General features: G+C 46.4%; 1 protein-coding gene across 3 annotated transcripts in view; it reads left to right on the top strand.

Annotated features, from left to right (window-relative positions):
• Btbd11 (BTB domain containing 11) overlaps positions 1-24,828 on the top strand; it is a 310,957-nt gene that overhangs the window by 214,362 nt on the left and 71,767 nt on the right. For 2 of the 3 annotated variants that reach the window (XM_008843114.2, XM_008843115.3), the window contains exon 4: positions 23,690-23,842. In XM_008843114.2, coding sequence (XP_008841336.1) covers positions 23,690-23,842 — 153 coding nt within the window. Of the gene's footprint in view, positions 1-23,428; positions 23,564-23,689; positions 23,843-24,828 lie in introns of those variants that run through there. The other variant, XM_029568348.1, reaches the window with a different exon arrangement.

The following is a 24,828-nucleotide window of genomic DNA, read 5'->3' as shown; positions in this document are numbered from 1 at the left end:
CAACAAACAGTTTTGGAAGCACACACTGTCCTAGGCTGCCCTTATTACCTACAAACACAAAAACCTGTGATCAACCCCTTCAGCAACTTTACAGCCTGCTCATGCATGAGTCTAACTGCTCTGGGAGGAGCAGAGCCAGAGAGACTGTTCCCACAGCTTTTTGAACTGGTGCTCCTTGCCAGCTGCTCCCCAGCATCAGCATCACTGAGATGACTGTGCATCTCAGTGCAGGGGAACATCTGGCTCCTGAGGGTTAGAACCCACTGCCAACCCCCATTTCTGTTTCACTTCTGTCTTTCCCAGGGTCTAACATCTTTGGGGGGGGGGTCACTGGAACTTATTCTGGACCCTTGGCTTTTAACCTAGTTTTTATCCAAGTCTGGTTCTCATTAAATCTTAATGATGTGAAATTTATATCCTTACTGCAACTGGAAATGAGCCACATTTGGCTATTTTTATCATTTTGCTTAGTCTTTATAACCCAGTCCAGTGAACCAGCCCCCAGGGTAAAGTGGGAAACCCTCCCAGAATTTAAGCCAAGTAAATGTTCAGACTTCAGTAATACATTCTGTCGTGTGACTTTTCCTGAGGAGATGTGGACAAACATCTGTTCATCCCAGGTAGGGCACTGTGATAGACATGATAGATGATAGATGATAGGTGATAGATGTGATAGAATGATCCCATATGTCTTGTTTCATGATCAGTGATTTTATTGGGGTCACTTACACAAGCATGGGTGAGAGGTTACTCACAGGAGCACAGGTGGCTTGAAGACATTATGGAATGGTCCACGTCAACATGGATGATAACCCATAAAAGCTGCATCCTTGAGCCCTCTGCACAACTTGCAGGCAGCTCCACCAAAGACAGACACCTTTTCTCAGCACCTTTCTACTTATAACCTTGAGGAGGGGCCCTGTGACCTTGTGAATCTTATGACTTTGGCAAGCTCCCTGAGCTTCTTGCATTTTATGAATCTCCTTCTTCCCTCCTGGAGGAAGTGTTTCAGTTTGGAGGAAATAGCTATATAACACCTGCGTTAATTCATTTAACAGTCATTCAGTCGGTCAGTCAGTCAGTCATTCAAAATAAGTTACTGGGAGACCTATTACACACAGCAGAACATAGGACAAGCCCTGTTCTCATGAAGATGGTGATCTAGTGAGAAGAAATACCCAACCAGGAAGTTAATACTAAATGTCAGCCTGGGCAGTAACAAATGCTACTGTGGAAAGATCGGAGGTACAGATACGAGTAATTCATGTCCCCTTCAATGTGGCTGCGTGGTCATAAAGATATAAATTAAAGGGAGATGTTTTAGGCAGTGAGGTGCTGGCCTTGCAAGCCCAAGGGCTTGAGTTCAGTCCCCAGAACCTCTATATTAAAAAAAAAAGCTGGTGTGGTGCATATGTTTGTAACCCCAGCACTGGAGAGGCAGAGACAGGTGTATCTCTGGGACTCAGTGGGCAGCCAGCCTACCCTCTTTGAGGAGATTACAGGTCAATGAAAGACCTTGTCTCAAGAAAGAAGTGGACAGCACCTGAGGAATGGCAGCTGAGGTTCTCCTCGGTCCTCTACTACAACTCCTAGAGTACCTCCCAACCCTGAGTCCAGCACTGTACCCTTTCATGCATAGGCTATTTTAATATACAAATAGACTCATTTTATATAAAGAACTCTTTATATTTTATAATACTGTAAGTTGATATACACAGAAATATAAAGTTGGGGCTGGAAATATGGCTTAGAGTAGAAGGACTCCAGCATGTGTCCACACATGAAAACCTGAGACATAATATAACAGTGACGTGGTATAAATTATAGTGCACAAAACTGCCCACAGAATACTATGGAGGCAGAGGAGGCAAGTGACGAGCTGTGCTGTGCTGTGGGGCCCAGAGCAGGTGACATCTGATGAATCTCTTGAAAGATAAGTCTGACTTCACTGGATGGAGAGGTCAGAGAGAAGGGAAACAGCAACAGGGGAGGAGACCTGGAGGTGGACAAGGTTCTAGAAAGGCTGGCCACTTGGTGTGTCCAGAGCACACCAGCCTACAGGTGTGGAACAGAAGTGTGAAGAACTGAAAACATGACTTGCAGCTGGTTAGTAGGTGGACAGGCCTTCCCCTACAGCAAGTTTCCATATTCGCATATTCACCCAGGTAGCCATGGGAGGGGGTTGAAGAGAGGAGTGAGAATCAGCAAATAATTCTGAAAATGCAGTGGTCTAATCAAAAGTAAGTCTACTCTGGGCCAGCAAGATGGCTCAGTGGGTAAGGGTGCTTGCTGCTAAGCCTGGTGACCCCAGTTCAATCCCTAGGCCCCACAAAGTAGAAGGGCTCCAACACCATGGCGCTCTCTCTCTCTCTCTCTCTTTCTCTCTCTAAATTAAAAATGTAATAAAATTATTTTTAGCCGGGCGTGGTGGTGCACGCCTTTAATCCCAGCACTTGGGAGGCAGAGGAAGGCAGAGAGGCAGGCAGATCTTTGTGAGTTCGAGGCCAGCCTGGTCTACGTGAGTTCCAGTTCAGCTGGGGCTACAGGGAGACCCTGTCTCAAAAAGACAAAATATATATATTTTTTAAGATTTAAAAAATTTTTATGTGTATGAGTATTTTGCCTCCTTGTATGTAAATGCACCATGTGCGTGCAATGCCCACAGAGGCCAGAGAGGGCGTTGGAGCTCCTGGAGCTGGAGTTATGGATGGTTGTTAGCTGCCCTGTGAGTGCTGGGACAAACCCGTGACCTCTGAAAGAGCAACCAGTGCTCTTAACTACTGAGTCATCTCCCCAGCCCCAACTTGTAATAAAAATAGTTTTCAATTGAGTCTGCTTACTTTTTAGAAAGAAGAAGGGGTTTGGCAGAAGGGGAATAAGAGGGTAATGGGGAGATGTGGTCAAAGTACGTTATACATATGTGTGAATTGTGAAAGAACAAATTTTTAAAAAGTAATGATGAGAAAGAAGAGAAAGAAAAATGCAATAAAAATTTTATTAAAGGCCATGGATGAGAGGCAGAGGCAGATGAATCTCTGTGAGTTTGAGGCCAACCTGATCTACATAGCAAATTCCAGGCCAGTCAGGGCTACATAGTGAGACTCTATCTCTAAAGACAACAGCACCAACATAAAGCCTTTAATTAAATAACTGAATTTGGTAGTGAATCTTAAACTGAAAAAAAGTTCTAGAGAAATGTCTTTTACCATTATAGAACTGTGCCAGTGCTGAAGGACAGTTGCTTTCTTAGAGTGGTATAGAAATGCGGATGTCCAAGTCACCAGGACATCTGTGCTCACATTAGGGCGTGGTAATGGCCTGAGCTAGGGTTCTCCTGAGGTGTCTCAGGACCATTTATAAACCACACCTTTGGAATGTTCTATCTAGAGAGCTGTCTACCATATTTTTTGTTCCTGTCATTGTAATTTGCATTTGAAAAATAAATATATTTGTAAAATGTTTTCCGAGCATGTTATCTGAAATCATCTTTCTTTGGCTTTTGCACTAAAAAAAAAAAAAAAAAATTAAATGTTGTTAATGTTTTCGGTCTGCAAGTAGGTTTTGCTGATGCAGGACCTCTGCAGCTAGATGGCACTTCATTGTTTCCTGGGACCAGGGTACAATCAGAATTCATTTGTTCCTCTACTCAATAATCTCATCTTTAGGATGTTTTTTATTCTTTATACTAACAAAAAATCAGTGTGCTATTGCATGCATGTCTTTGGTTTGATCTAAAGATCAGGTTTGGTTTCAATTATTTTTTCCTTCGCATCTAGCATCTTCTTATCCTTACCTGTCATTTTGTTTTTGTGCTTTCTGAGTATGCCTTATGGTAGAAGGTTCATGAACCTGACTTTGAATAGACTGAAACACTTGCCAGAGGTCTGCTGCACAGAAGGCATCCAGGAATTAGTATTTAGTAGTGTCCCAACCTTGGAGCTTGTGTATGGATTCCTGCTTTGATCACATACCAGGATCCAAAGGACTGTAGGACAGGAACACAACAGGGTTTGCTCTGGCCTGTCTATGCCTGTACCAAGGCCCCTCCCCACAGATCTGAGAGAGAAGTTCTCAGACCTGATGATGGACTTTTCTGACATCTTCTAGTGCCATCTCCACAGTCTTCATTTCAGAGGTCCTGATGACCTGGGACAACCTCAAATCTCTTGCTAGAATTCCTAGGAAGCGGCTGTCCCCTGTGGCAGTTACCAGCTGGGTGTCCTGATAGTCCATGAATTCTCTCTGTTGCTATGTAGCGTTCCCAGCACTGAACCTGCAGTCTGTTCCCCCACTGCTGTAGCTGAGACCTGCATTCCTCACCTTAATATAAGATAAAAGATCTCACAACTGAATACCAATGAAGCACATCAGCCTAAACTGTCATATATGTTGATGGCTGAGGTAGATTTTCTTAATGAAGTCATCATACATCTCTAAAAAAATGGAAACTACTCCCCCTTTTCTTCTTACAACTCAAATTTCCTTTTCATTGATTACCAATACTCACTAGTACCAGAACTGAATTACAGAAACTGTTGATTCAGCATGTTTTCATTTGCTCCATTGCTACCGTGACTTTAATAACAATTGATCCAAAGTCCAACTTTAATTAAGTTAAGGTTACTAGAGGGGGATAGAACAATCTCTGTGCCCTTCCTTCCATCAGACAAGAGGACACAGGGAGAATTTGACAGTCATGAAACCCCTATCTGTGTAAGAAGCCTCCTGTACTGGGATTCATATGCACTGTAATAATAAATTTGCACTTCTTTTTCATTGGGCAATTAAGTTTACATTTCTTTTTTATTTTATTTATTACTTTTATTGTATGTGTATGAGTGTATTGCCTACATGTGTGTAAGTGCACCCATGACATGCAGTGCCCGCAAAGCTCAAAAGAGGGCATTGGATTCCCTAGAACTGGAGTTACAGATGGTTGTTAGCCACCATGTTGATGTTGGGAACTGAACCTAGGTCCTCTGCAAGAGCAGTCAGTGCTCTTAACTGTTGAGCCACCTCTCCCGCGCCAAGTTTATATTTCTATCTGTGTATACCAACTTATAGTATTATAAAATATAAAGAGTTCTTTATGTAAAAATTAGTCTATTCATATATTAAAATAGCCTATCCATGAAAGGATATAGTGCTGGACTCAGGGTTGGAAGGCACTCTAGAAGTTGTAGTCCAACCATCCATTTTAAGTCCAAGTCCTTTCCCAGAGTCCTGCCCAGTGGATTGTCCATCTCTAGCCCTTGAGGCCCCAACTTCAGAACTGAGGCTCCTTTTGCCCTAAGGTGTATAAAACAGACTCCACTCCCTGCAGCTCCCACCACAACTCCTACATCTGCTTCTTGTGGCCCACCCAGCTCTAATTTAGACATAGCTTTGCTGGGCCCAAAAGCAGCCATAACTCACAGAACACCCTCCCTGTGCCAGGCCAGCCTCAGGGCACCTAGCTGCTCCTTCCCAGATTGGAATGTGGAAGTCCTTGGCCACGTGATTTGCTAATTGGCCCAGTTATGTAGTAGAACCAGGTTGAAAACCTAAAGTTATCAGGATCCACAGCCTGCAACCTTGAGAACAACTATCAGTTTAACCAGACAGACATTTATTTAGCCCCTGTGTGTGAAATCTCATCCTGGGTATTCAAGAAAGAAGTGGGACCCAAGATGAATAAGCATCTGGCTGTATTCCAGAGATCCCCTTTCTGGGGATCTGGAAAGTGAGGTCCTCGAGGTCCTCATCCTGACCTGAAATAGTATGTGTTGAGCTTTGACTTGAAGCCTCTCTCTTCCATAAAAGGACAGGGATTTCTGTTTGGCCCCCTGTGTAAGCCTGGTTCCTGTGTGTAGCTCTGGGGTAGGCAGGTAGCAGGAACCAACCCACAAGTCCATGCCCAGGAGAAGAAGGTCCATATGAAAGGATGGGGAGGTGCCCAGAAAGGTAGGGGGAGACAGGTGAGTGGACACAAGGTAAAGAAAGCTTCGGCGTGGCTAAATCTCAGCAATGAGCAGAGCTAGCTGTCTAGAAGCTCCAGGAAAACAGGTGTCAGGAACTGGTGAGGAAAGGAGGCAGATCCAAGGAACACAGGGACCATGTGTGTAGGATGTCCCCTTTAAGCAGACTGTGGTATTGCTGTTGTTGTGGCTGAAGGTGAGGTGTTTGTTAACTTTTTTCTGATTCTAATGTGAGAGTTTGTGACAATTTTTTGGTTTAGTTAGTATACATTAATTATACATAATAGAGGACTTTTTTTACATAAGAATCATGTTTTTATTTTCTCTGAAGAATACTTTGTAATATTTAGGATAGTTTAGAGGTTATGGGGAAGGTATTGGAGAGTAAAGGTAAATAATAGAGGACTTTTTTAGCTTTTAAAAAAACTTTATTGAGAATTTCATACATGCATATAAGGTGTTTTGGTCAAATCCACACCCATCCCTCCCCTCCATCACCTCCCATATCTCCTCATCACTTTTTTCTGACAACTTCATGTACTCCTTCCTCTCTCTTTCTTTTCTTTCTTTCTTTCTTTCTTTCTCTCCTTCTTTTCTAATGGGGCTTTTGACTACTCTAACATTCCCCTCTCTGAAGAGGTAAACCTAAAATCTTTCAAGGATTAGATACAAGCTCCCAAATACTTTTTGACATTTTTGGACTTTGGAACAGAGTATGTTGCTAACAGGCCCAAGGACATTTTGACTTTTAACCCAGAAACTGGTTATTTTTCTTTGGGGTCTTTTGACCCTAACTGCCTAGCCAATTCCTACCTCCTATTCTTATCACACCATCTCTGATGGGGTTACTCAAATTGCCAATAAGGAATCAGGACGTAGACCACTCTGGCTTCTTCCATGCTGAACAGGGACACAGGGTGAGGCAATTGAGGTATCCCTTCAGTGGGTCTATCTAAAAGACTCCCAAATTGCATACCTCTTATCTGTAGGGAGAAAAGAAAGTCCTTGACTGGTGAATAGGGGATGTGAAGGAGAAGTAAAGGCAAGAGTAGTTAGCATCACAAGTTCTAGACAGGGAACTAGAAAAAAGTCAGAACAGGGCAAATTTCAAATGTTCATATTAGAGTCCATTGGGATTTTTTGACCAGAGCTTCCAAAAGCACCCCTCAATAGAGGACTAAGTTTTACCATGCTCACCCCGACACATATTCCTACTGATCACCTTCCTTTTCCCAACTTGTCCCCCTTCTGTGAGTTTGTGACCATTTTGATTCTATGTGTTTGGAGTCTGATGTAGATGAAGATGGACCAATGCCACCTCCAGATACATGCACTTCCCCTTTCTTACTTCTCCCTGACTCTACCTCTTCGTGTAAGACAGGGCTAGATGCTAGGTGACATCTGTGCCTCATCCACTCCTTTGTACCCACATCCTATCCAGAACCAGTACCTTCAGCCCAGCCATCTCTACCTGCTTCTCTAACCCCACATACCCCCATCCCAGAAGTGTGCAACTCCCAGGCTGGCTGCACCCCATCCTGAGATAGCACATGCTGTTCTCCCTTCCTACAGCACCTTATGGTGAGTAATTGTTCTGTGCCCAGGATTGGCCCCAGAACACACCTCTTAGCTGGGAGAGAAGAGCAGGATTCTACTGAAACAGGATTGAAAACCCATGGTCCTCTTCCCATCTCTCCAATTCCCCAGAGGAGCATCTTGCTGGTACAGATAGGGTAAGGGTCCTGGAGTCCCAACTACTCATAACACCTTTCCTCCCCAGAATCCCTGGTCCTCTGAAGAAGTGACCCTTCCATCTGCCCCTGCTTAAAGTCCAAGATCCCTTCCTGGGTCCTCACTCCTCATGCAGGACTACATAAAGTGAGCCACGTGTCATCTGAGAAGCAAACCACGCCGACATTTTCTTCTTAGATGCATGGAGATCCATCTCTCTGCCCAGCGGTCAAACAGCTGTTTCCTGCAGGCATCAACACCACTTCTTCCCGCCCCACATCTTGGGTCTTGAAGCCTCCTAGGGGATTTATCATCCCCTCCTTATTTAATTTTTTTTCCTAGTGGGAAATTCTATCTGGTTGTCATCTGCTCCTCCTGCAGAGGAGTCTTTCATTCAATGTGGTAATATTTTCTTTTTTGTCATCAACCCTGAAGATGTCTATTTTATCATCCATTGCTTGTAACCAAGTCAACTCTGGGACTTAGCTAGACTAGGGTATAGTAGTTATAAAATGAATCACAAAGCATAGATAATAATTTAAAGACATATTGGTCATGCTATACAAGCATGAGGACCTGAGTTCAATCCCCAGAACACTCATTAAAAAAAGGTGGGCATTGGTGGCACATACCTATAATCCAAGCACTGGGGAGACAGAGACAAGAGGATCCCTGAGGCTTGCTGGCCAGTCACCCTAGCTTACTAGGTGAGCACCTGGCCTATAAGAGACACTGTTTCAAAGAACAAAATGGATGACAGCTGAGGAACCATGTCTAAGGTGACCTATGACCTCTGTATGTAGGAATACACACATGTGTGCATACACATACCTATGCATGTCATTTAGGGCAAAGAATACTACTGAACCAGAAAATCTCTCCTATGTTTGAGCACAAGCTTGGCTTTCAGTTTCCTGGCCAGCAAGGCAAAAAGAAAAACATAACTGCATCCTATCATCTCATTTAAACACACATATATACACACGAAAAGCAAACTCTTCACAAAAGATTCTTTTCTGGAGTTGACAGTTTGCATCTAGCTCAGATCTTTCTGAAGGCCTGAATCACTATAACATAGTCTGAGTGTGTGGTGGTTGGAATGAGAATGTCCCTCCCCATAGGCTCCAAGTATTTGGACACTTGGTCCTCAGTTTGCGGTGCTGTTTGGGAAGGATCATGAGACTTTTAGGAGGCGTGCCCTTGCTGGACCAAAAACATCACTGGAGCTTTGAGAGCCCTTAAACTCTGCCAGGTTTCCCATTTCACTCTGTTTCCTGTGCCTGTTTGAAGAGGTGAACTCTCGGCTTTCTCTTCTGGCCAACTCTGCTGCCATGCCTGCCCACCATGATGAACTCTTACCCCTCTGGAACCATAAGTGAAATAAACTCTTCCTTCTATAAGCTGCCTTAGTCCTGTTGTTTTATCACAGCCATAGAAAAGTAACTAACATAAGGAATAAGTCTAAGGAAATAAGTGAGCTGTGCTCAGATGACCAGAATCTAAGTCATTGTCACACTTGCAAATGACAGCATTTATTTCACAGAAATGCCCACCCTTGGGGACATAGGGTATATAACATTTTCCTCCCGAGTCCGACTCAGTGTTGCTATGACCCAGCCTCCTCATATCACAGGTGAGCAACTGGAGTGCTCATGCCCAGGAACTTGGTCAGTGTCACACTGGCCTTGGGAGACACACTGGATGACTACTCTGAATCAGGGGCTCTGATTTCTGTCTTCTTGCAATCAAACCTCAGCTGGGCCAGTCTGTGACAGTCAGAGACTCACTAACCTCACATCAGTGTGCTCATTTGCAAAATATGGATGGTAATCATCATTACTCTCCATGCTTATTTCTATGATTAAATGAAATCATGTGCAGTGAAGTATTTTGTACTAAGCCTGGAACATCAGAAGCACTCCAGAAGCAGAGGATGCTAAAAAACTCACGATGATGATGATGGTGGTGATGATGATGATGATGGATCGATGATGGTGGTGGTATTGGTGGTAATGATGATAGTGGTGATGATGATGTTGATGATGATGATAGTGGAATGGTGGTGGTGATAGGGATGATGATGACGGTGGTAATAATGATGGTGATATGATGATGGTGGTGGTAATGATGATTACAATGATGATGGTGGTGGTAGTAGTAATAATGGTGGTGATGATGGTGATAGTGATGATGATGATGATGGTGGTGGTAGTGATAGTCATGGTGGTAGTGATAATACTGATGGTAATGGTAATAGTAATTGTGGTGGTGATCCAGTCACCTAACATTCCCTGTGGCCCTGTTCCTATCACCCCACTCTGTCTGAAATCTCCAACAAGCATCCAGACCTTGCATTGTCCATTTGGCAGCTACTGCCCACACATGGTTACTTAAATTAATCCTCCCTCATACTACCCACAAGTGCTTGGTAGTCATACACGGCCAGAGGCTGCCATATGGGACAAGTGCTTGGTAGTCACACACGGCCAGAGGCTGCCATATGGGACAAGTGCTTGGTAGTCACACACGGCCAGAAGCTGCCATATGGGACAAGTGCTTGGTAGTCACACACGGCCAGAGGCTGCCAAATGGGACAAGTGCTTGGTAGTCACACACGGCCAGAGGCTGCCATATGGGACAAGTGCTTGGTAGTCACACACGGCCAGAGGCTGCCATATGGGACAAGTGCTTGGTAGTCACACACGGCCAGAGGCTGCCATATGGGACAAGTGCTTGGTAGTCACACACGGCCAGAGGCTGCCATATGGGACAAGTGCTTGGTAGTCACACACGGCCAGAGGCTGCCATATGGGACAAGTGCTTGGTAGTCACACACGGCCAGAGGCTGCCATATGGGACAAGTGCTTGGTAGTCACACACGGCCAGAGGCTGCCATATGGGACAAGTGCTTGGTAGTCACACACGGCCAGAGGCTGCCATATGGGACAAGTGCTTGGTAGTCACACACGGCCAGAGGCTGCCATATGGGACAGCATGGATGTGAACAACATTAGAACACAAAATTCCAATGGACAGAGTTCTGTCGGAAGCTGCCATCATAGGTTTTCTTTTCTAAGATCTTTATCTCAATATTTTTGGGTTTTTTTCTTTTAAATTTTATGCTCTTCTTTAAGCTGGAAGTGAAGGTACTCTCATCTGTGAACATTCTACCTGTGAAAGTTGCTGAGTCCCAGAGATGTGGACCAGACCCACAATTACATGGCAAGTTAGTAGCCTGGTTCAAGCCATGCTTCTGACCACGTGTGTGAGTCTTCCTGTGGCAACCCCAGGATCATGGGATCCACTCCTTGAGCCTGTGTTTTGGTAATAGGATTCTCATGGGTCAGGGCTGGGGTACCATATAACCAGCCTTTTCTTACTGTCGAGGGCAGGATGATGGGAGTTCATAGGTCCATTTCAAGAGAACTAAAATGCCATTTTCTTTTTTTATAAGATATATTTATTTTTGCCAGGTGTGGTGGCACACGCCTTAAGTCCCAGCACTTGGGAGGCAGAAGCAAGCAGATCTTTGTGAGTTCAAGGCCAGCCTGGTCTACATAGTGAGATCAGGTCAGCTGAGACTACAGGGAGGCCCTATCTCAAAAAGACAAACAAAATAGATAAATAAAAGATATATTTATTTTTATTTTACATGTATACATGTATGAGTGTTTTGCCTGCATGTATATAGATACACCTCGTGTATGCAATGCCCTAGGAGGCCAAAAGAAGGTGACAGATTCCCTGGAACTGGAGACAGTTGTGAGCCACCATATAGGTGCTGAGAACTGAACCTGGGTCCTCTGCAGGAACAGCCAGTGCTTTCAACTGCTGAGGCATCTCTCCAGCCCCTAGAATGCTGCTTCTTAAAGTGAGACCAGTGGTCAGGATACCAAAGAACTCAGGGTCCCACTCCAGGCTACCCTCACCTCGCCTTTCTCATATGCATTATGTATGTGTTCATGTATTTGTGTGTGCACATGTACATGTCGGTACATGTACATGTGGGGGCCAGATGTCACGAGTCTTTCCCCATTGCTCTCCACCTTTTTGAGACAGGGTCTTCCACTGAACCTGGAGTTCATGAATTCAACCAGACTACCTGACCAGAAAGCCCCAGGGATCTGCCTATCTCTGCCTCCCAGTGCTGGGATAACAGACATGTGGGGTAAAAAGCCACCACACCTGGCTTTTTACATGGTGCTAGGGATGAAATTCAGGCCTTCATGCTTGCTGGCAAGCCAAGCCCTTGACTGACTGAGCCTCCTCCCCAGCCCTCCCTTCATCTTCTATCTTCTCTTGTTTAGGCTTCTATGTTTTTACATGGTGCTAGGGATGAAATTCAGGCCTTCATGCTTGCTGGCAAGCCCTTGACTGACTGAGCCTCCTCTCCAGCCCTCCCTTCATCTTCTATCTTCTCTTGTTTAGGCTTCTATGCGGTATTTTAAAACTGATGTCTTAATTTCAAATTTTAAAATGGTTCTCAGCCAGTTGCCATAGTTCACACCTGTAGCCCCAACACTCAGGAGGCTGAGGCAGGAGGATCGCTGTGAGTTGGAGGCTAACCTGGATTATATAGTGCACTCCAGAATAGCCTGGGCTACAGTATGAGACCCTATCTCAAGCAACAAAATAGCTTGCAAGAGGAGTTTTGCAAGCATAAAGATTTTGAGGTGTGTTTCTGGCTCCAAGAGCTTTTGTATTGTTCTTTTTGTTGGTTGGGTTAATTGTGATAGGCTCAAAGCTGTTATAAGTAAGTTTTCTCTCTCACAAGATTAATAAACGAATGAAGCTTCCTGTGATGTAGTTTAAGATTTTAAATGAACACACACAATTCATGGTAACAAATATTTTAACAAATGTCGTTTCTGAGACTAAATATATGACCTTGAGGTTTCAAGTTCACAGACCTTAGAAGAGGGTAAATAAAGGAAAGCCCTTTGTCCTTTTTGATAAACAGGAAGAGACTCGAAGTATGGTGACCCAATGGGGACAAAAGGGTAGTTCAGACACACAGTATAGGTACTGATCTAAGGGTCACTGAGAATGAATCAAGACGTGGCGCACCTATAATCCCAGCACTTGGGGGACAGAGGCAGGAGGATTGAGTGTCCTGGGCTACCCTGGGCGACATAGCAAGATCTGGTTTCACCACGCCATTCCTTTCCCTGCCCTTGCAATTAAAACAGTGAGATTCAGGTATAAGTGGGAGAAAACAGAACTAGGAGGTTAGTAAACACAGTAGTTTGTCATACATAGTCTAGAAATAAGAGTCCAGGACAGGTGTGGACTCACTGTCAGAAATGCAACCTTCTGTTTTGCTCTGCCTCCAACACACCCCGGCTTGCGCACCAGCCATCATGTCCACGTTCTTGCCCACAGAATGAAGGAAGACCTCGGAAAGCTGGGAGTCCTTCCTTTAGAGCCTTTCCTGGAAGACTCACAAGAAACTTCTGCTTATGTACATCATAACTGGGCGCTTAGCTACAGGCAAACTGAAAAATATATGATGCTGGGTAAACTAGCCCAACTAAAACTCAGGGGTGTTGTTTCTAAAGAAGAAAAGGAGAACTCATGTGGAGGGTCACCAAGGAATCTCGGTCACAATATCAAAATATTGAACCATCTGACCAGCTGTGGCTGGTCCCCAATTCATATTCTCAGGGGTGTCTTTACTGGTCATTCTGGGGGTTTCTTCTTCAATATCTTTCTGAATCTGTTGCTCCCACCCTGTATTCTCAAGTATAATTACAATGAAGGAAGAACTAAACTATTGGGAATTTACAGCTTTATTCCAGAAGTTTCCAAGCCCTGCCTCTAGGGCCATTTCCTGCCTCTCCCCAGCATCATCCCCTACCAGCCATCTTCCCATATTGTTCTTCTCCCTCTATCTCAGCGCTGATTGCATCAATTTCAGTTCCTCCTAAGCACCACATTCCATACTGTCTTTGGACCTTTACACATGCCACAGCCTCTGTCCAGAAATGGTACAGTGCATGACCAATGGCTCACTCTCAGTCAACTGCCTGCACCCAGCACTGCTGCTTAGAACTGTGTGTCCTTAGACAAGTTACATAACCTCTCTACACTTCCTTGTCATCTATAGAATGGAAACACCAATAGCATGTACATTAAAGCTCTTGTCATGATCACGTGAGCCAATGAAAGAAAAATACTCAGAACCTGGCATATAACAAACCCTAAATGGCTAACTGTGCTGAACTTACACTGTGTGCAAAATACCTGACAGAAATTCTTTACTTCATCTTCACTGCAAATCCTGTGTGGTAGCCAAGCACTCTCTTCTGTTTTGCATAATAGGAAACTGAGGCACAGAGAGGTTTAGTCATGTGCCCAAGATTGCACAGCTAACGTGCAGTGGGCATACCCTACCACCATGTGAGTACCAAGTTTAGTGGTATGGTGGCCCTCCTTTGTGAACCATGTGCTGCCTCTGGCAGACTTTCTCTGATAACATTTTGGAAAGCAGAGACAGGTCCACGGGACCCCTGGAAGCCTGCCCAGTCATTGGCTCTTGGCCTCGTCCAACCCAAGTCCTGCCCTCTAAGGCTCTAGAGCCACTGCACCCAGGATATAAAGCTGGATGACATCTAGTTCCTCCCCAGGGTATTATTTTTATGTCCAAAGCTGCAGTGGGGGCTCTGCAACTGCCTGGAACATAGTGTGGGGCTCCCCACTTCAGAAGCTGTGGTCCTCTCCAGTGCCATGTAGATTCTGGGCCCCATCATCACCCCATCCCATGGGCAATGAGCAGGTCCCTGCCAGAGAAGCCTCTCACCCTAGCCTCTCAGGCTGAGGTGCAGTCAGATGCCTAGAGAAGAGAGGTGTGGGCTGCTTTGCTGGTCTCCATAGGTCTGTGAGGAGGACAGTGGGTTACAAAGAATCCTGCTGCTCAGAACTAGCTCTGGCAAGACTTCAGGGCCGTAGCCTCTGTCGGGCCTGGGAGTCAGGGGCTAAGAAGTGGGGGACTGGCCTTTACAGAGGGACTTAGTGAAGGCGCTCAGCATAGACAGAGGGCACTGGATTTCCTGGGTGCCAGATTACCTGGGCAAGCCCTACATGAAATCATGGTGTCCTGATAAGAGAAAGGTTTGGCCCATACAGAAGTAGAGGTTACATGATGCAGGCATATGCCACACGTGATGCCAGCACCACCCAAGGCAGGCAAGGCAAGGAACAGACTCCCCTCAATTCCCAAAGAAGCATGAGCTGCTAACCCCTCCATTTTAGACTGCCAATCTTCAGAAGTATGGGAAATAAATATTGGCTGTTTTAAGCTACCAAGTTCTTGGCAGTTTCTTCAGCAGTCATGAGACCCCGTTACGCCCAGCAAATGGGCCCAGGCCAGAGCTAGACATTTTCACTGGCTTTCCAGGTGACTCTGAAATCCCCAAAGATAGAGAACAAGATGGACTCTTCAACCCAACATGCCAGGAAGACTGTGACATCCTTGCTTTGCTACCATCCTGTTTACAATGTGAGAGGCAGTGACAATTTCTTGCTTAAATGCTAAAGGGAAAGATAGAGAGAGGAGGTGGTTTAGGTTGAGGGACTGCAGGGAGATGAGTGATGGACCCCACCCCCAGAGCAGCAGGAGTAGGGAGGGTAAGACAAGGGCTGGCGCACATGCTGCTGTTTGTAGACAAGGTGGTGATGATCATTCTTCACATATTGTTGCTCTGCCCTGCATGCATGTACCTTAATACTCTGTAAGTCACCCTCCTCAGACAAGGCCAGAGAAGATTCCATGGTCAGTTACACATGGCTCTGGGCACCATCAGCAGAAGTTACTCCTTCATCCCAAGCCCCTTGGCACCTGCCCCACGTCATTCAATTATGCAATTACCATAAATGAGACTGGCTCTCATTCTTGTCCTTTGGGTATAAAATGGCTGCTTTGCCCTGAAAGCATTGTCCCTGCCCATGATGCCTTCGTTTGTGGTTCTCAAGTGGTGTGTCTGCACACTCAGGATGCTAGGAAGTGGTCCTCCATGTGACCTGCCACCCTATGCTTCCTCCAGGTCTCAGTCAGTTGTGTGTGATGATGGGAGGGTGGGCTTGCTGGTCAAAAGGGGTGGGTGGATCTGCATAAATTAAATTTAATTGCAGGTGTGAGCTACTGGGGTACTCCCAAGAACAGAGCCAAAATTGTGAGGAGAGAATAAATGATTGGATGGTTGGATAGTTGGATGGATGGATGGATGGATGGATGGATGGATGGATGGATGGACTGATTTACCAGCTGAATGGCAAATCAATTGGTAGATATGTAGAGGCAGATGATAGGTGAATAGATAGGTAGACAAAATGGATGTCTGGATGGACAGGTCAATAGGTGAGTTGATATATGAATGGATGGATTGATCAATTCATTGACAAATCAATAGGTGGAGAAATGACAGCTTATCTGTCAACACACACATATCCTATTGATTCTGCTTCTCTGGAAACTTTGATTTGACTGATATGCCATTCACATGTGTAAACCTCCAGAGAGAGGTTGGGGGGAGGAGAGAGGGAGAGAGAGAGAGAGAGAGAGAGAGAGAGAGAGAGTCCAAGTAGAGCAGAGCAGATGAGGCCCTTTCATGTTAGAAAAGGCAGTTTTACTCAGTTTCTACTGATTTAAGTTGTTTATTTCAACTTTAAAAATAGCCTCACAGCACTTAATGGACTAATATTTGACCATATATTGAAGTACCATCACCTAGACAAGTTGACAAACGAAATTCACCATCACAGGTGTGTCTTTAAAAGTTTACATTTTCAAGACAAATCTTACACACTATCATGAGTTCAATATGTTCCTTGGACAACAGGATGAGTACTTGGTTCAGAATGAGTGCTTTAATCCTGAAAGATTTCAGAGGATTGTTGGAAGTCTAAACAAGAGCCCTGACAAGAGACAGAGACCCCCCTCAAGATAAATACTGAAATTATCTGGCACATGTGTTCCCGGCTCCCTTGCAGCTTGGCACAGGATTGAAAACTAAGCTCAGCAAATCAGATATGTCAACTTAACTCCTTCCATTCCACTGTCCCCTAAGCCTCAGATTCCTTTTGAAACTCTCATGCCTGGTCTCACTTCCCTACATGATAATAGAACTCACCTTTACTGACTTTAGGTTTGAGTCATGCTGCTCCCCAGGGTCTACTTGTTCAAATTGTTGTCCACAGACCAGCATCCCATCATGCCTGGGAGCTGGTTAGAAATGTAGAATCCCAGACCCTTACTCAGACTTGCTGAGCTGAAATCATCATTTCAGAAAATTACTAAGAAAGTCATATACATTTATGTCTAAGAGGCACAGGCCTGGGACATTCCCTTTGATGCCTCCCTCTCCTACAGAAGCCACTCCTTTAACAGACTGGCCATACCTTGCACACAGTAGAACTGTCATCATGGTAACCAGTGAGGCTACCTCTTACCTCTGCTATTTTCCTTGCTTTGGTGCCCAAAAAGACAGCAAGACTGTATTGCTATAGAAACCCATGCGGCTGCTCTTCCTCTGCTCCCTGTATTGCTGGAATTATGAGCTTTCTAAGCCACAGTTAAACACTGAAACTCCTCTCCAGCCTAAGAAAGACTCAGCAAATAGCAAGGACAAAAAGTCAGGGCCGTGGGTTTTTACAAAGAAAGGCTGTAGCAACTGCAGCTTTGCTTCAATGTGAAGAGGCAAGGGCAGCTCTCTGAGCCACACCATGGGGAAAGGCCTTTTCCTCCATCAAAGAGACAGATGAGAGATGCTGGAGATGATGATGATGATGATAATGATGATGATGATGATGATGATGATGATGATGACAGCCACAGTTACAGAACCTGCTCTTGGTTCCACATGTCAGGCTGCACACATCACCCCATCTGATTCTTACAGTGCTTGTTCCTTGTGACTGCTCTCAAAAAAAATTGACACAAATTTAGAAGCTAAAAACAACCCAGGGGAGCTAAGGAGATGGATAAGCAGGTAAAATGCTTGCCATGTAAGGATGAAGACCCCAATTCTGATCCCCAGAACCAGCAAAAAAGTCAAATGGGCATGGTGGACTGCCTGTAATCCCTGGGTTCTGGAGGCAGAGACAGGAAAACTTAGAGCAAGTTGGCTAGCCAGACTCATAGAATAAGTGAGTTCTGGGTTCAGGGTCTCAATAGAAATGGAGGGAAGTATTCAAGGAAGCTGCCTGAAGTCGACCTCGGCCTTCTCACACAGACACACACACACACACACACACGCACGCACACACACACACACACACACACATACACAGAGACACACACACCCCACACGCTCATATACATATTCAAAAAGAAAAAACATCCCACAGAATTTTTTCTTACCATTCTGGAGGCCAGAGGTCCAAAATCGACTAACTGGCCTAAAGCCAAGGTGTTAGCCAGACCGGATCCTTCTGGAAGCTCCAGGAAAGAATCCATTTCCTCTCCTTCTCCAGCTTCTCAAACTTTCTTGGCAGATGACACCTTCCTTGCATGATTCTAGCTTCTTCTAGTTCCTCCTCTCACTTCCTGGCCTTCCTGTTGTACACATCACTGTGATGGCATGTAGGGCCCACCTCTATCACTTGGGAGTCTCTTCTCAAGATGCTTAACTGAGTCACATGTGCAGAGACCATCATGTCATTTGAAATGCAGGTTTCAGTCATTAGGAAACAGATGTCTTTGGGGAGGCCAATATTCAGCCAACTGCCTACATGTTCCCAAACAGGTCATAAATGACATTTATAGTTTTCTCATATGGTCAGGTCTTGAGGATACTATCTGCGGATATGCCTTTGACTCCATAGTCCCAGGACCAGATATGACTCTAAGCTTCCTGCCCCATCACTAGCACCTTAATGGGATGCTCCTGATCCTCCCTGGACCACACATCAGACTCTTTTCTCAGTCCCCAGGAAATGGGCTCTTGCAGTAGAATTAATGAATATTAGAGTCAGAAAGAACTGAATGGGACCAGTATTGGCCAATTATGACCTACTGTCTGACTACCAATAAAGTTTTATTAGAACAGCCAAGTGCATTCATTTATTGTGGCTGCTTTCCCACTACAGGGGCAAAGCTAAGTAGCTGCAATAGAGACCATATGGTCCATGAAGTCTAACATATTTTCTAGCTGGCCACTTATAGAGATGGCTGCCAACCCTGAACTAAGCCATCTGACCTGAACCCACTCCACTTTACAAATGAAGACACTGAGAGCCAAAACAGTATGGGCCAGAGCCAGAGTCCCATAGTGAGTTCCTGGCACTCAGGACTGGAATTCAGTTCTTCAGAATCACCAAACACACCCCCTTTTAGCCCCTGGTCATCACCCTTGTCACCAGCTCTATCAGTTCTTTATCTCCCTGGATCTGGGCTCTAACAGTCTTCCTGAGCTGATTTGCTGGCTTGACCCTACAGAAGCCCACCTAGAGTTTATCTTCCCTTCCAGACAGAGCCTCTACTCCCAACACACATACCTCTCCTAAAGCCACAATGAAGGTTTAGATGGCCACTGCCCCATTGGATTAGACCACCTCCCTCCTGTGTTTATCCCAGGTCATTCGTTCATAAACCTGGCATGATTCAGAACTGCCAGGTGTCCTAGTTTGTTTCTCCATTGCTGTGACAAAATACTGTGACCAATACCAACTTGGGGAAGAAAGGGTTTATCTTACATCTCCCAGGTCACAGTTCATCAGGGAGCCCAAGGTAGGAACTCAGGCCAGGAACCTAGAGGCAGGAGCTGGAGTACAGGCCATGGAGGAATGCTGTTTACTGACATGCTTCCCTTGCCCCTGCTCAGCCTGCTTCCTTATGTAACACAGGCCCACCTGCCCAGGGGTGGACCACCCGCAGTAGGCTGGGCCCTCCCACATCGCACAACAATCAAGAAGATGCCCCACAGACACAGGCCAGTTCAATGGTGGCAAATCCCCAATTGAGGCTCCCTCAACCCAGGTGTGTCAAGTTGGCACTAAAGCTATCCAGCACACTAAGGTAACTGGCTTAGAATGCAGATGCCCAGAGCCCACACCTACCCTGTTGATCTAGAGCTCAAGAGCCTTGGAAGACCGCACTAATTCCTCCATGGGTTCCCCTGGGTTTTAATCAACCACTTCAGAATAGAATAAGGGGCCAGTAGAACACGATCCTCTTAAAAAATATGTGAGGGCTAAAGTGATGGCTGGGGTAAAGCACTTGCCTTACAAGCATGAGGACCTGAATTTAATGCCCCACATGCATCTAAAAATGTCTGGACATGGGGCTGGAGAGATGGCTCAGCGGATAAGAACACTGACTGTTCTTGCAGAAGACCCAGGTTCAAATCCCAGCACCCATATGGCAGCTAACAACTGTCCGTAATTCCAGTTCCAGGGATCCAACAGTCACTTCTGCATGACAAGGGTGCACTTAGCTGCATGCAGGCAATCCACGCATACACATAAAAAAAAATAAGCCGGGCATGGTGGCGCATGCCTTTAATCCCAGCACTTGGGAGGCAGAGGCAAGCAGATCTCTGTGAGTTCAAGGCCAGCCTGGTCTACATAGTGAGTTCCAGGACATCTGGGGCTACAGGGAGACCCTGTCTCAAAAAGACCAAAAATAAATTAAATAAATAAATAAATAATTTTTTTAAAAGCCTGGACATGGTGGTGCACACATGTAACCCCAGCACTAGAGAGGCAGACAGACAAATCCCTGGGGATCGCTAGCCAGCCAGTATAGCCAAATCAGTGAGTCTCAGTTTCCCAGAGATGATGTCTCAAAAAACAAGGTGGCTAGCCCCAGAGAAACAATACCTGAGGTTTGTCCTCTGGTCTTCACAGGCACCTGCACCCACATGATCACACATGATTACACATGCACATACCTGTACACAAAAATAATGCAATATTTTTCCTGAGCATTCACCACCCTGTCCTTTATTCAAGGCCCTAAAATTCTTTCCAGTCACAAATAATGTTATTTTGTCCCCTCTGAGGAGACAAAATAAGTTTTGTTGTTGTTTTGTTGGTTTTTTAATGAACTGCTGGCAAAGAATTGATGAGCTTATAAACTGTTGAGCTCAGAGTGATGGAAAGAAGGCAATGTTGAAAGGACAGAATAGATAGGAACATAGAAAATTCCGGAGGAGGCTGCACTGCTGGGCTTGAGGTCCCTTATTCTGGGGCCGGCGAACTCATTGGCAAGGGTGTGACTCACTCAGAAGGTGACGGGGCCTCTCTCTAATATTCAGCATGAAAACTGTGTGTCTCTACCTCTGGCATGAAACGTAGTTCTGTGATGCAGGCTCACTTCACCAGGGACTGGGCTTAGGGACCACTGAGCAAAGACAGGAGGGGGTGCCCCTCTGAGAAACAACCCAGGGAAGTTCTTTGGGCACTTGGGGCTGGTTTCCAATAGCAATGGAGACACTGTGACTGAAATAAATCCTGCTTCACTTGAGACAGCGGAATCCAATTCAATTTCAAGCTGGTGTGTTTATTGAGTGCCTGATTCAGTTTAGGTGATGGAGAGATGGGCAGAATGAGGGAGACAGCCTAGGAAGCAGGCTGATTCAGGCAGAAATTCCCTGAGCATCTGACCCACAGGTCCAGAAACTTGCTTTTATTAGTTTCACCCAGGAACAAATTGGTGAGTCTTAGTCTGTTTCATGAACACATAGTGCCTTCAGCTTGCTAGATGTGTTCCTAGGGCTGGGGTTGGAATACTGAACCAGACAGTCCCAGACCCCTGCCCTGGTAGAGTTTATAAGCTAAACTGAACCTGCAAAACCAGTGCAGTCCTCTGGGGTGGGGTCCACGTGGAAGTTGTCTCTGTGAGCATGATTATCAGAATTGTTTGGGGAAAGCAGGATTTGAACTAGGGTGAAGGTTAAATATGGTATGGGCTTTTAAAGGGATCCTGGAAGCCTTAGACACAATGGGACCAAACTGCACAACAGGAAATGGATAGTATGCCATCAAGGGTCCTTGACCAGATAAACTCCCCTGGGGTAACAGGTGCATGCCTCCTAGCAGAGTGCATGCTGCAAATCAGGATAAGAGAATGGGGAGATTACATGGGGCTACAGCACATAGACTATGTAGTCAGTAGCTTGTGTCTGACTCTCCATTCTGGTAACCTTGTGGTTAAGGGCAGGCTCCTTAACCTCAGTAAATATCAGTCTCCTGATGATAAAAACAGGCAGAGTCACAACCAGCTCAAACTTGGCCCTAAGTACTTGGACGATCTTCTGAACAGGGTTAACTGAGAGGAGTGTAAAAGCCTGGGTTGTTGCATATTTAACATCATATAAATAACCTGACTCTAGAAAGCTAGAATTTGCTTCCAGAACCCTATAGGAAGCTTGTAACATCTGTAGTCCATGAGGGATCTGTTGCCGTATGAGTCCTTTTTGAGCTCCCATAGTGTCCAGGCTGGGTTGAATGGTAGCCCAGTAGTAAGCAGGAAACAAGAAAGACAGCCAGAACGTAGCTGCAGATCCTGGCCTTCTTAATGCGGCACCCTAGGCACCCCTCTGCCCAGGGGAGTCCAGGCCCTGCTGAGGGGTAGAAACCTTGAAGATCTACATAGCACAATTCTCAAAGCATGGTCCTCTCTAAAATCAGAAGCATAGGAACCACTTATTCAAACTGTGTTCTTAAGAAGGTTAAATTACATTTATTTATTTGAAGGGAGACATGCCTTGGCCTGCTTGTAGAGATCAGAGGACAGCTTTTGGGAGTTGAGTCCTCCCTCCACTATGTGAGTCCCAGGGACTGAACTCAGAGCATTGGGCTTAGTGGCAAGCACCTTCTCCAGCTGAGCCATCTCTCTGGCTCCTCAAATTGTATTAAGCTCTATTATGCACTCAGCATCACTGGAGGCAGGCTAAGGAGTCTGCATCTTGACTTCATTCTACATCCACCAGGTGATGCCCAGGTCCTCCCACTGTTACTCAGAGCAGAAGTTCTTTGAGGTCCCTAGGCCAGCAGCATCAGTAGCAGGTACTGACTAAAAATGCAAATTCCCAGTTCCCTCTCCAAATCTACCCAATCAGAGTCCCAAGGATGGGCCAGCCTAGGGATCTGTATTTTAAACAAACCCTCTGGGGGAATTGTGGTGCACATTAAAGTCACATGGAGAGGTTTTTAAACCAAGGTCCTGCCCAATTCTATACCAACTAAATCAGAATTCTGGGGTGGGGCTCAAGTAGTTCCATAGTTCCATAAAGCAAGTGTGAGGTCAGTCCTTATAACACAGGAAAAAAAAAACAGGAGGCATGCCCAAATACACTTGGAATGCTATGGTCCCAGCTGAGGTGCTGCCCCAGCCAATGCCACAACAAACTAGATCCCCACGGTGCCCTGTTCACTCCTGGGGTACCAGGGGTGTGTTCAAGGTTCGGAAGTCCGACCTTGCAGCCGGTTCCTGGGCCCCAGACATCTTCCTCACAAAGGTTGACTGTGCACTTGACTCCCTTCCACTTTGGCAGGCTCCGTGCCTTCCTGCAGCCCGGTGCTGGGGCAGAGCTGGCTAGAAGGGTGTCAGCAAGCCTGGCAGAGATGAAGGGAGATGGAGAGGGTTCCTGAGGATTGGGCCTTGGGCTCCTCCAGAGCCTTGGGAGGAGCAACCGCGGGTGTTCATTGGCCTCCTGATGGCTCCAGACCTTGTGTTTGAAGTGACTCATCTCCCCACGCACATGATCGCGGAGAGGGACAGTACTAGCTGCACAGTAACACGGCGTCCTTTAGTGGCCACAGTGTTCCCTTTCACAGATGAGGAAACCGAGGCCCAGGGACTCCAAAGAGTCTGCTCCGGGGTCACCAGTGGTGTCAGGATGTCTCCAAAGACTCTCGCACTCGAGAATTCCCAGGCAGGGTCTCCAAGGAAACGGGATGGTCGGCGTGGGGGTGGGGGGTCCCCGCGAGAGGGGGTGGGGCTGAGCAGACCCTACTCCCCAGCGGTCCTAACGCGTCTCCGCCTTCCTCCCCCACCGCAGGCCCTTCCTCGTGCTGCCGCCCCTGATGGAGTGGATCCGGGTGGCCGTGGCGCACGCCGGCCACCGCCGCAGCTTTTCCATGGACAGCGACGACGTCCGCCAGGCTGCGCGGCTGCTGCTGCCCGGCGTGGACTGCGAGCCGCGCCAGCTCAAGTAGGTGGTGGGGGCGGGGCGGGCGCGGGGACCCTGGGGAAAGGGACTCTGGGGGCAGCCTAGGGGAGAACCTTCGGGGGCGGATCCTGGGGACGGGGACTCGGAGGGTGGGCGGGGCGCAGAGGGTCGCAGCTCCCAGGGTGTGCGCATGGATCCCCACCACCTCCTGTAGGCACCGTGCAGCGGTCGCTGCTTTAAAAGGCCGGCGGGAGCTGAACAATAGGCAGGTTCCTGGAGTTTTGGGAACCAAAGGGACAGCAATGTGGCCCTATGAAGAATGGGTCCCTGTGCATTACAGGATGCCAGATTTTTCCTTTCTTTCTGTCTTTGTTGGTGTCCCTTACATTTGCTTTCCCACCCCTCTGTCTTTCTCCCTCCTTCTCTAATCCCCGCCCCCTTTATGAAATCTGATCTTCCTGTACTTTTCTAACCAGTCTTTTCAGAATAAAATCCCTGGCTGGGCAAGACAGCGCCCCTCTCTGACTTTCCACAGGGAGGATGGTATCCTGCATGCTGAAACTTGAACCTTGGGCTACACCCCCCCGCCCCAGCAAAGTGGGAATTACTCATGGTCAGGATAGGGTCCTCATGCAGGGGGGCTTGTTTTCATTAGCCAAAATAAAAATAAATAGCCAGCTCATTCGGGTCAGTCCTGCCTGGCTCCAAAGACACAGAAACCGAATGGGGGTGTGTACAGGCACCCACTTTCCTGACTTCCCCAGCTGATACAGGGGGCCTTAATATTTTCAAATCTCTTCCCACTACCCAAAGAGGAACTGTCCTCCCTTGGAAGTTCCCAAAGTCCATCACTTCACCCCAGACCCCCCCCCCCCCCAGCAAAGTGGGAATTACTCATGGTCAGGATAGAGTCCTCATGCAGGGGGCCTTGTTTTCATTAGCCAAAATAAAAATAAATAGCCAGCTCATTCAGGTCAGTCCTGCCTGGCTCCAAAGACACGGAAACCGAATGGGGGTGTGTACAGGCG

This window comes from Nannospalax galili, unplaced genomic scaffold (genome assembly GCF_000622305.1).
Source record: "Nannospalax galili isolate Female #2095 unplaced genomic scaffold, S.galili_v1.0 scaffold39, whole genome shotgun sequence".
NCBI classification, from domain to species: Eukaryota; Metazoa; Chordata; class Mammalia; order Rodentia; family Spalacidae; genus Nannospalax; species Nannospalax galili.
This window is presented reverse-complemented; position numbering and strand designations above follow the sequence as displayed.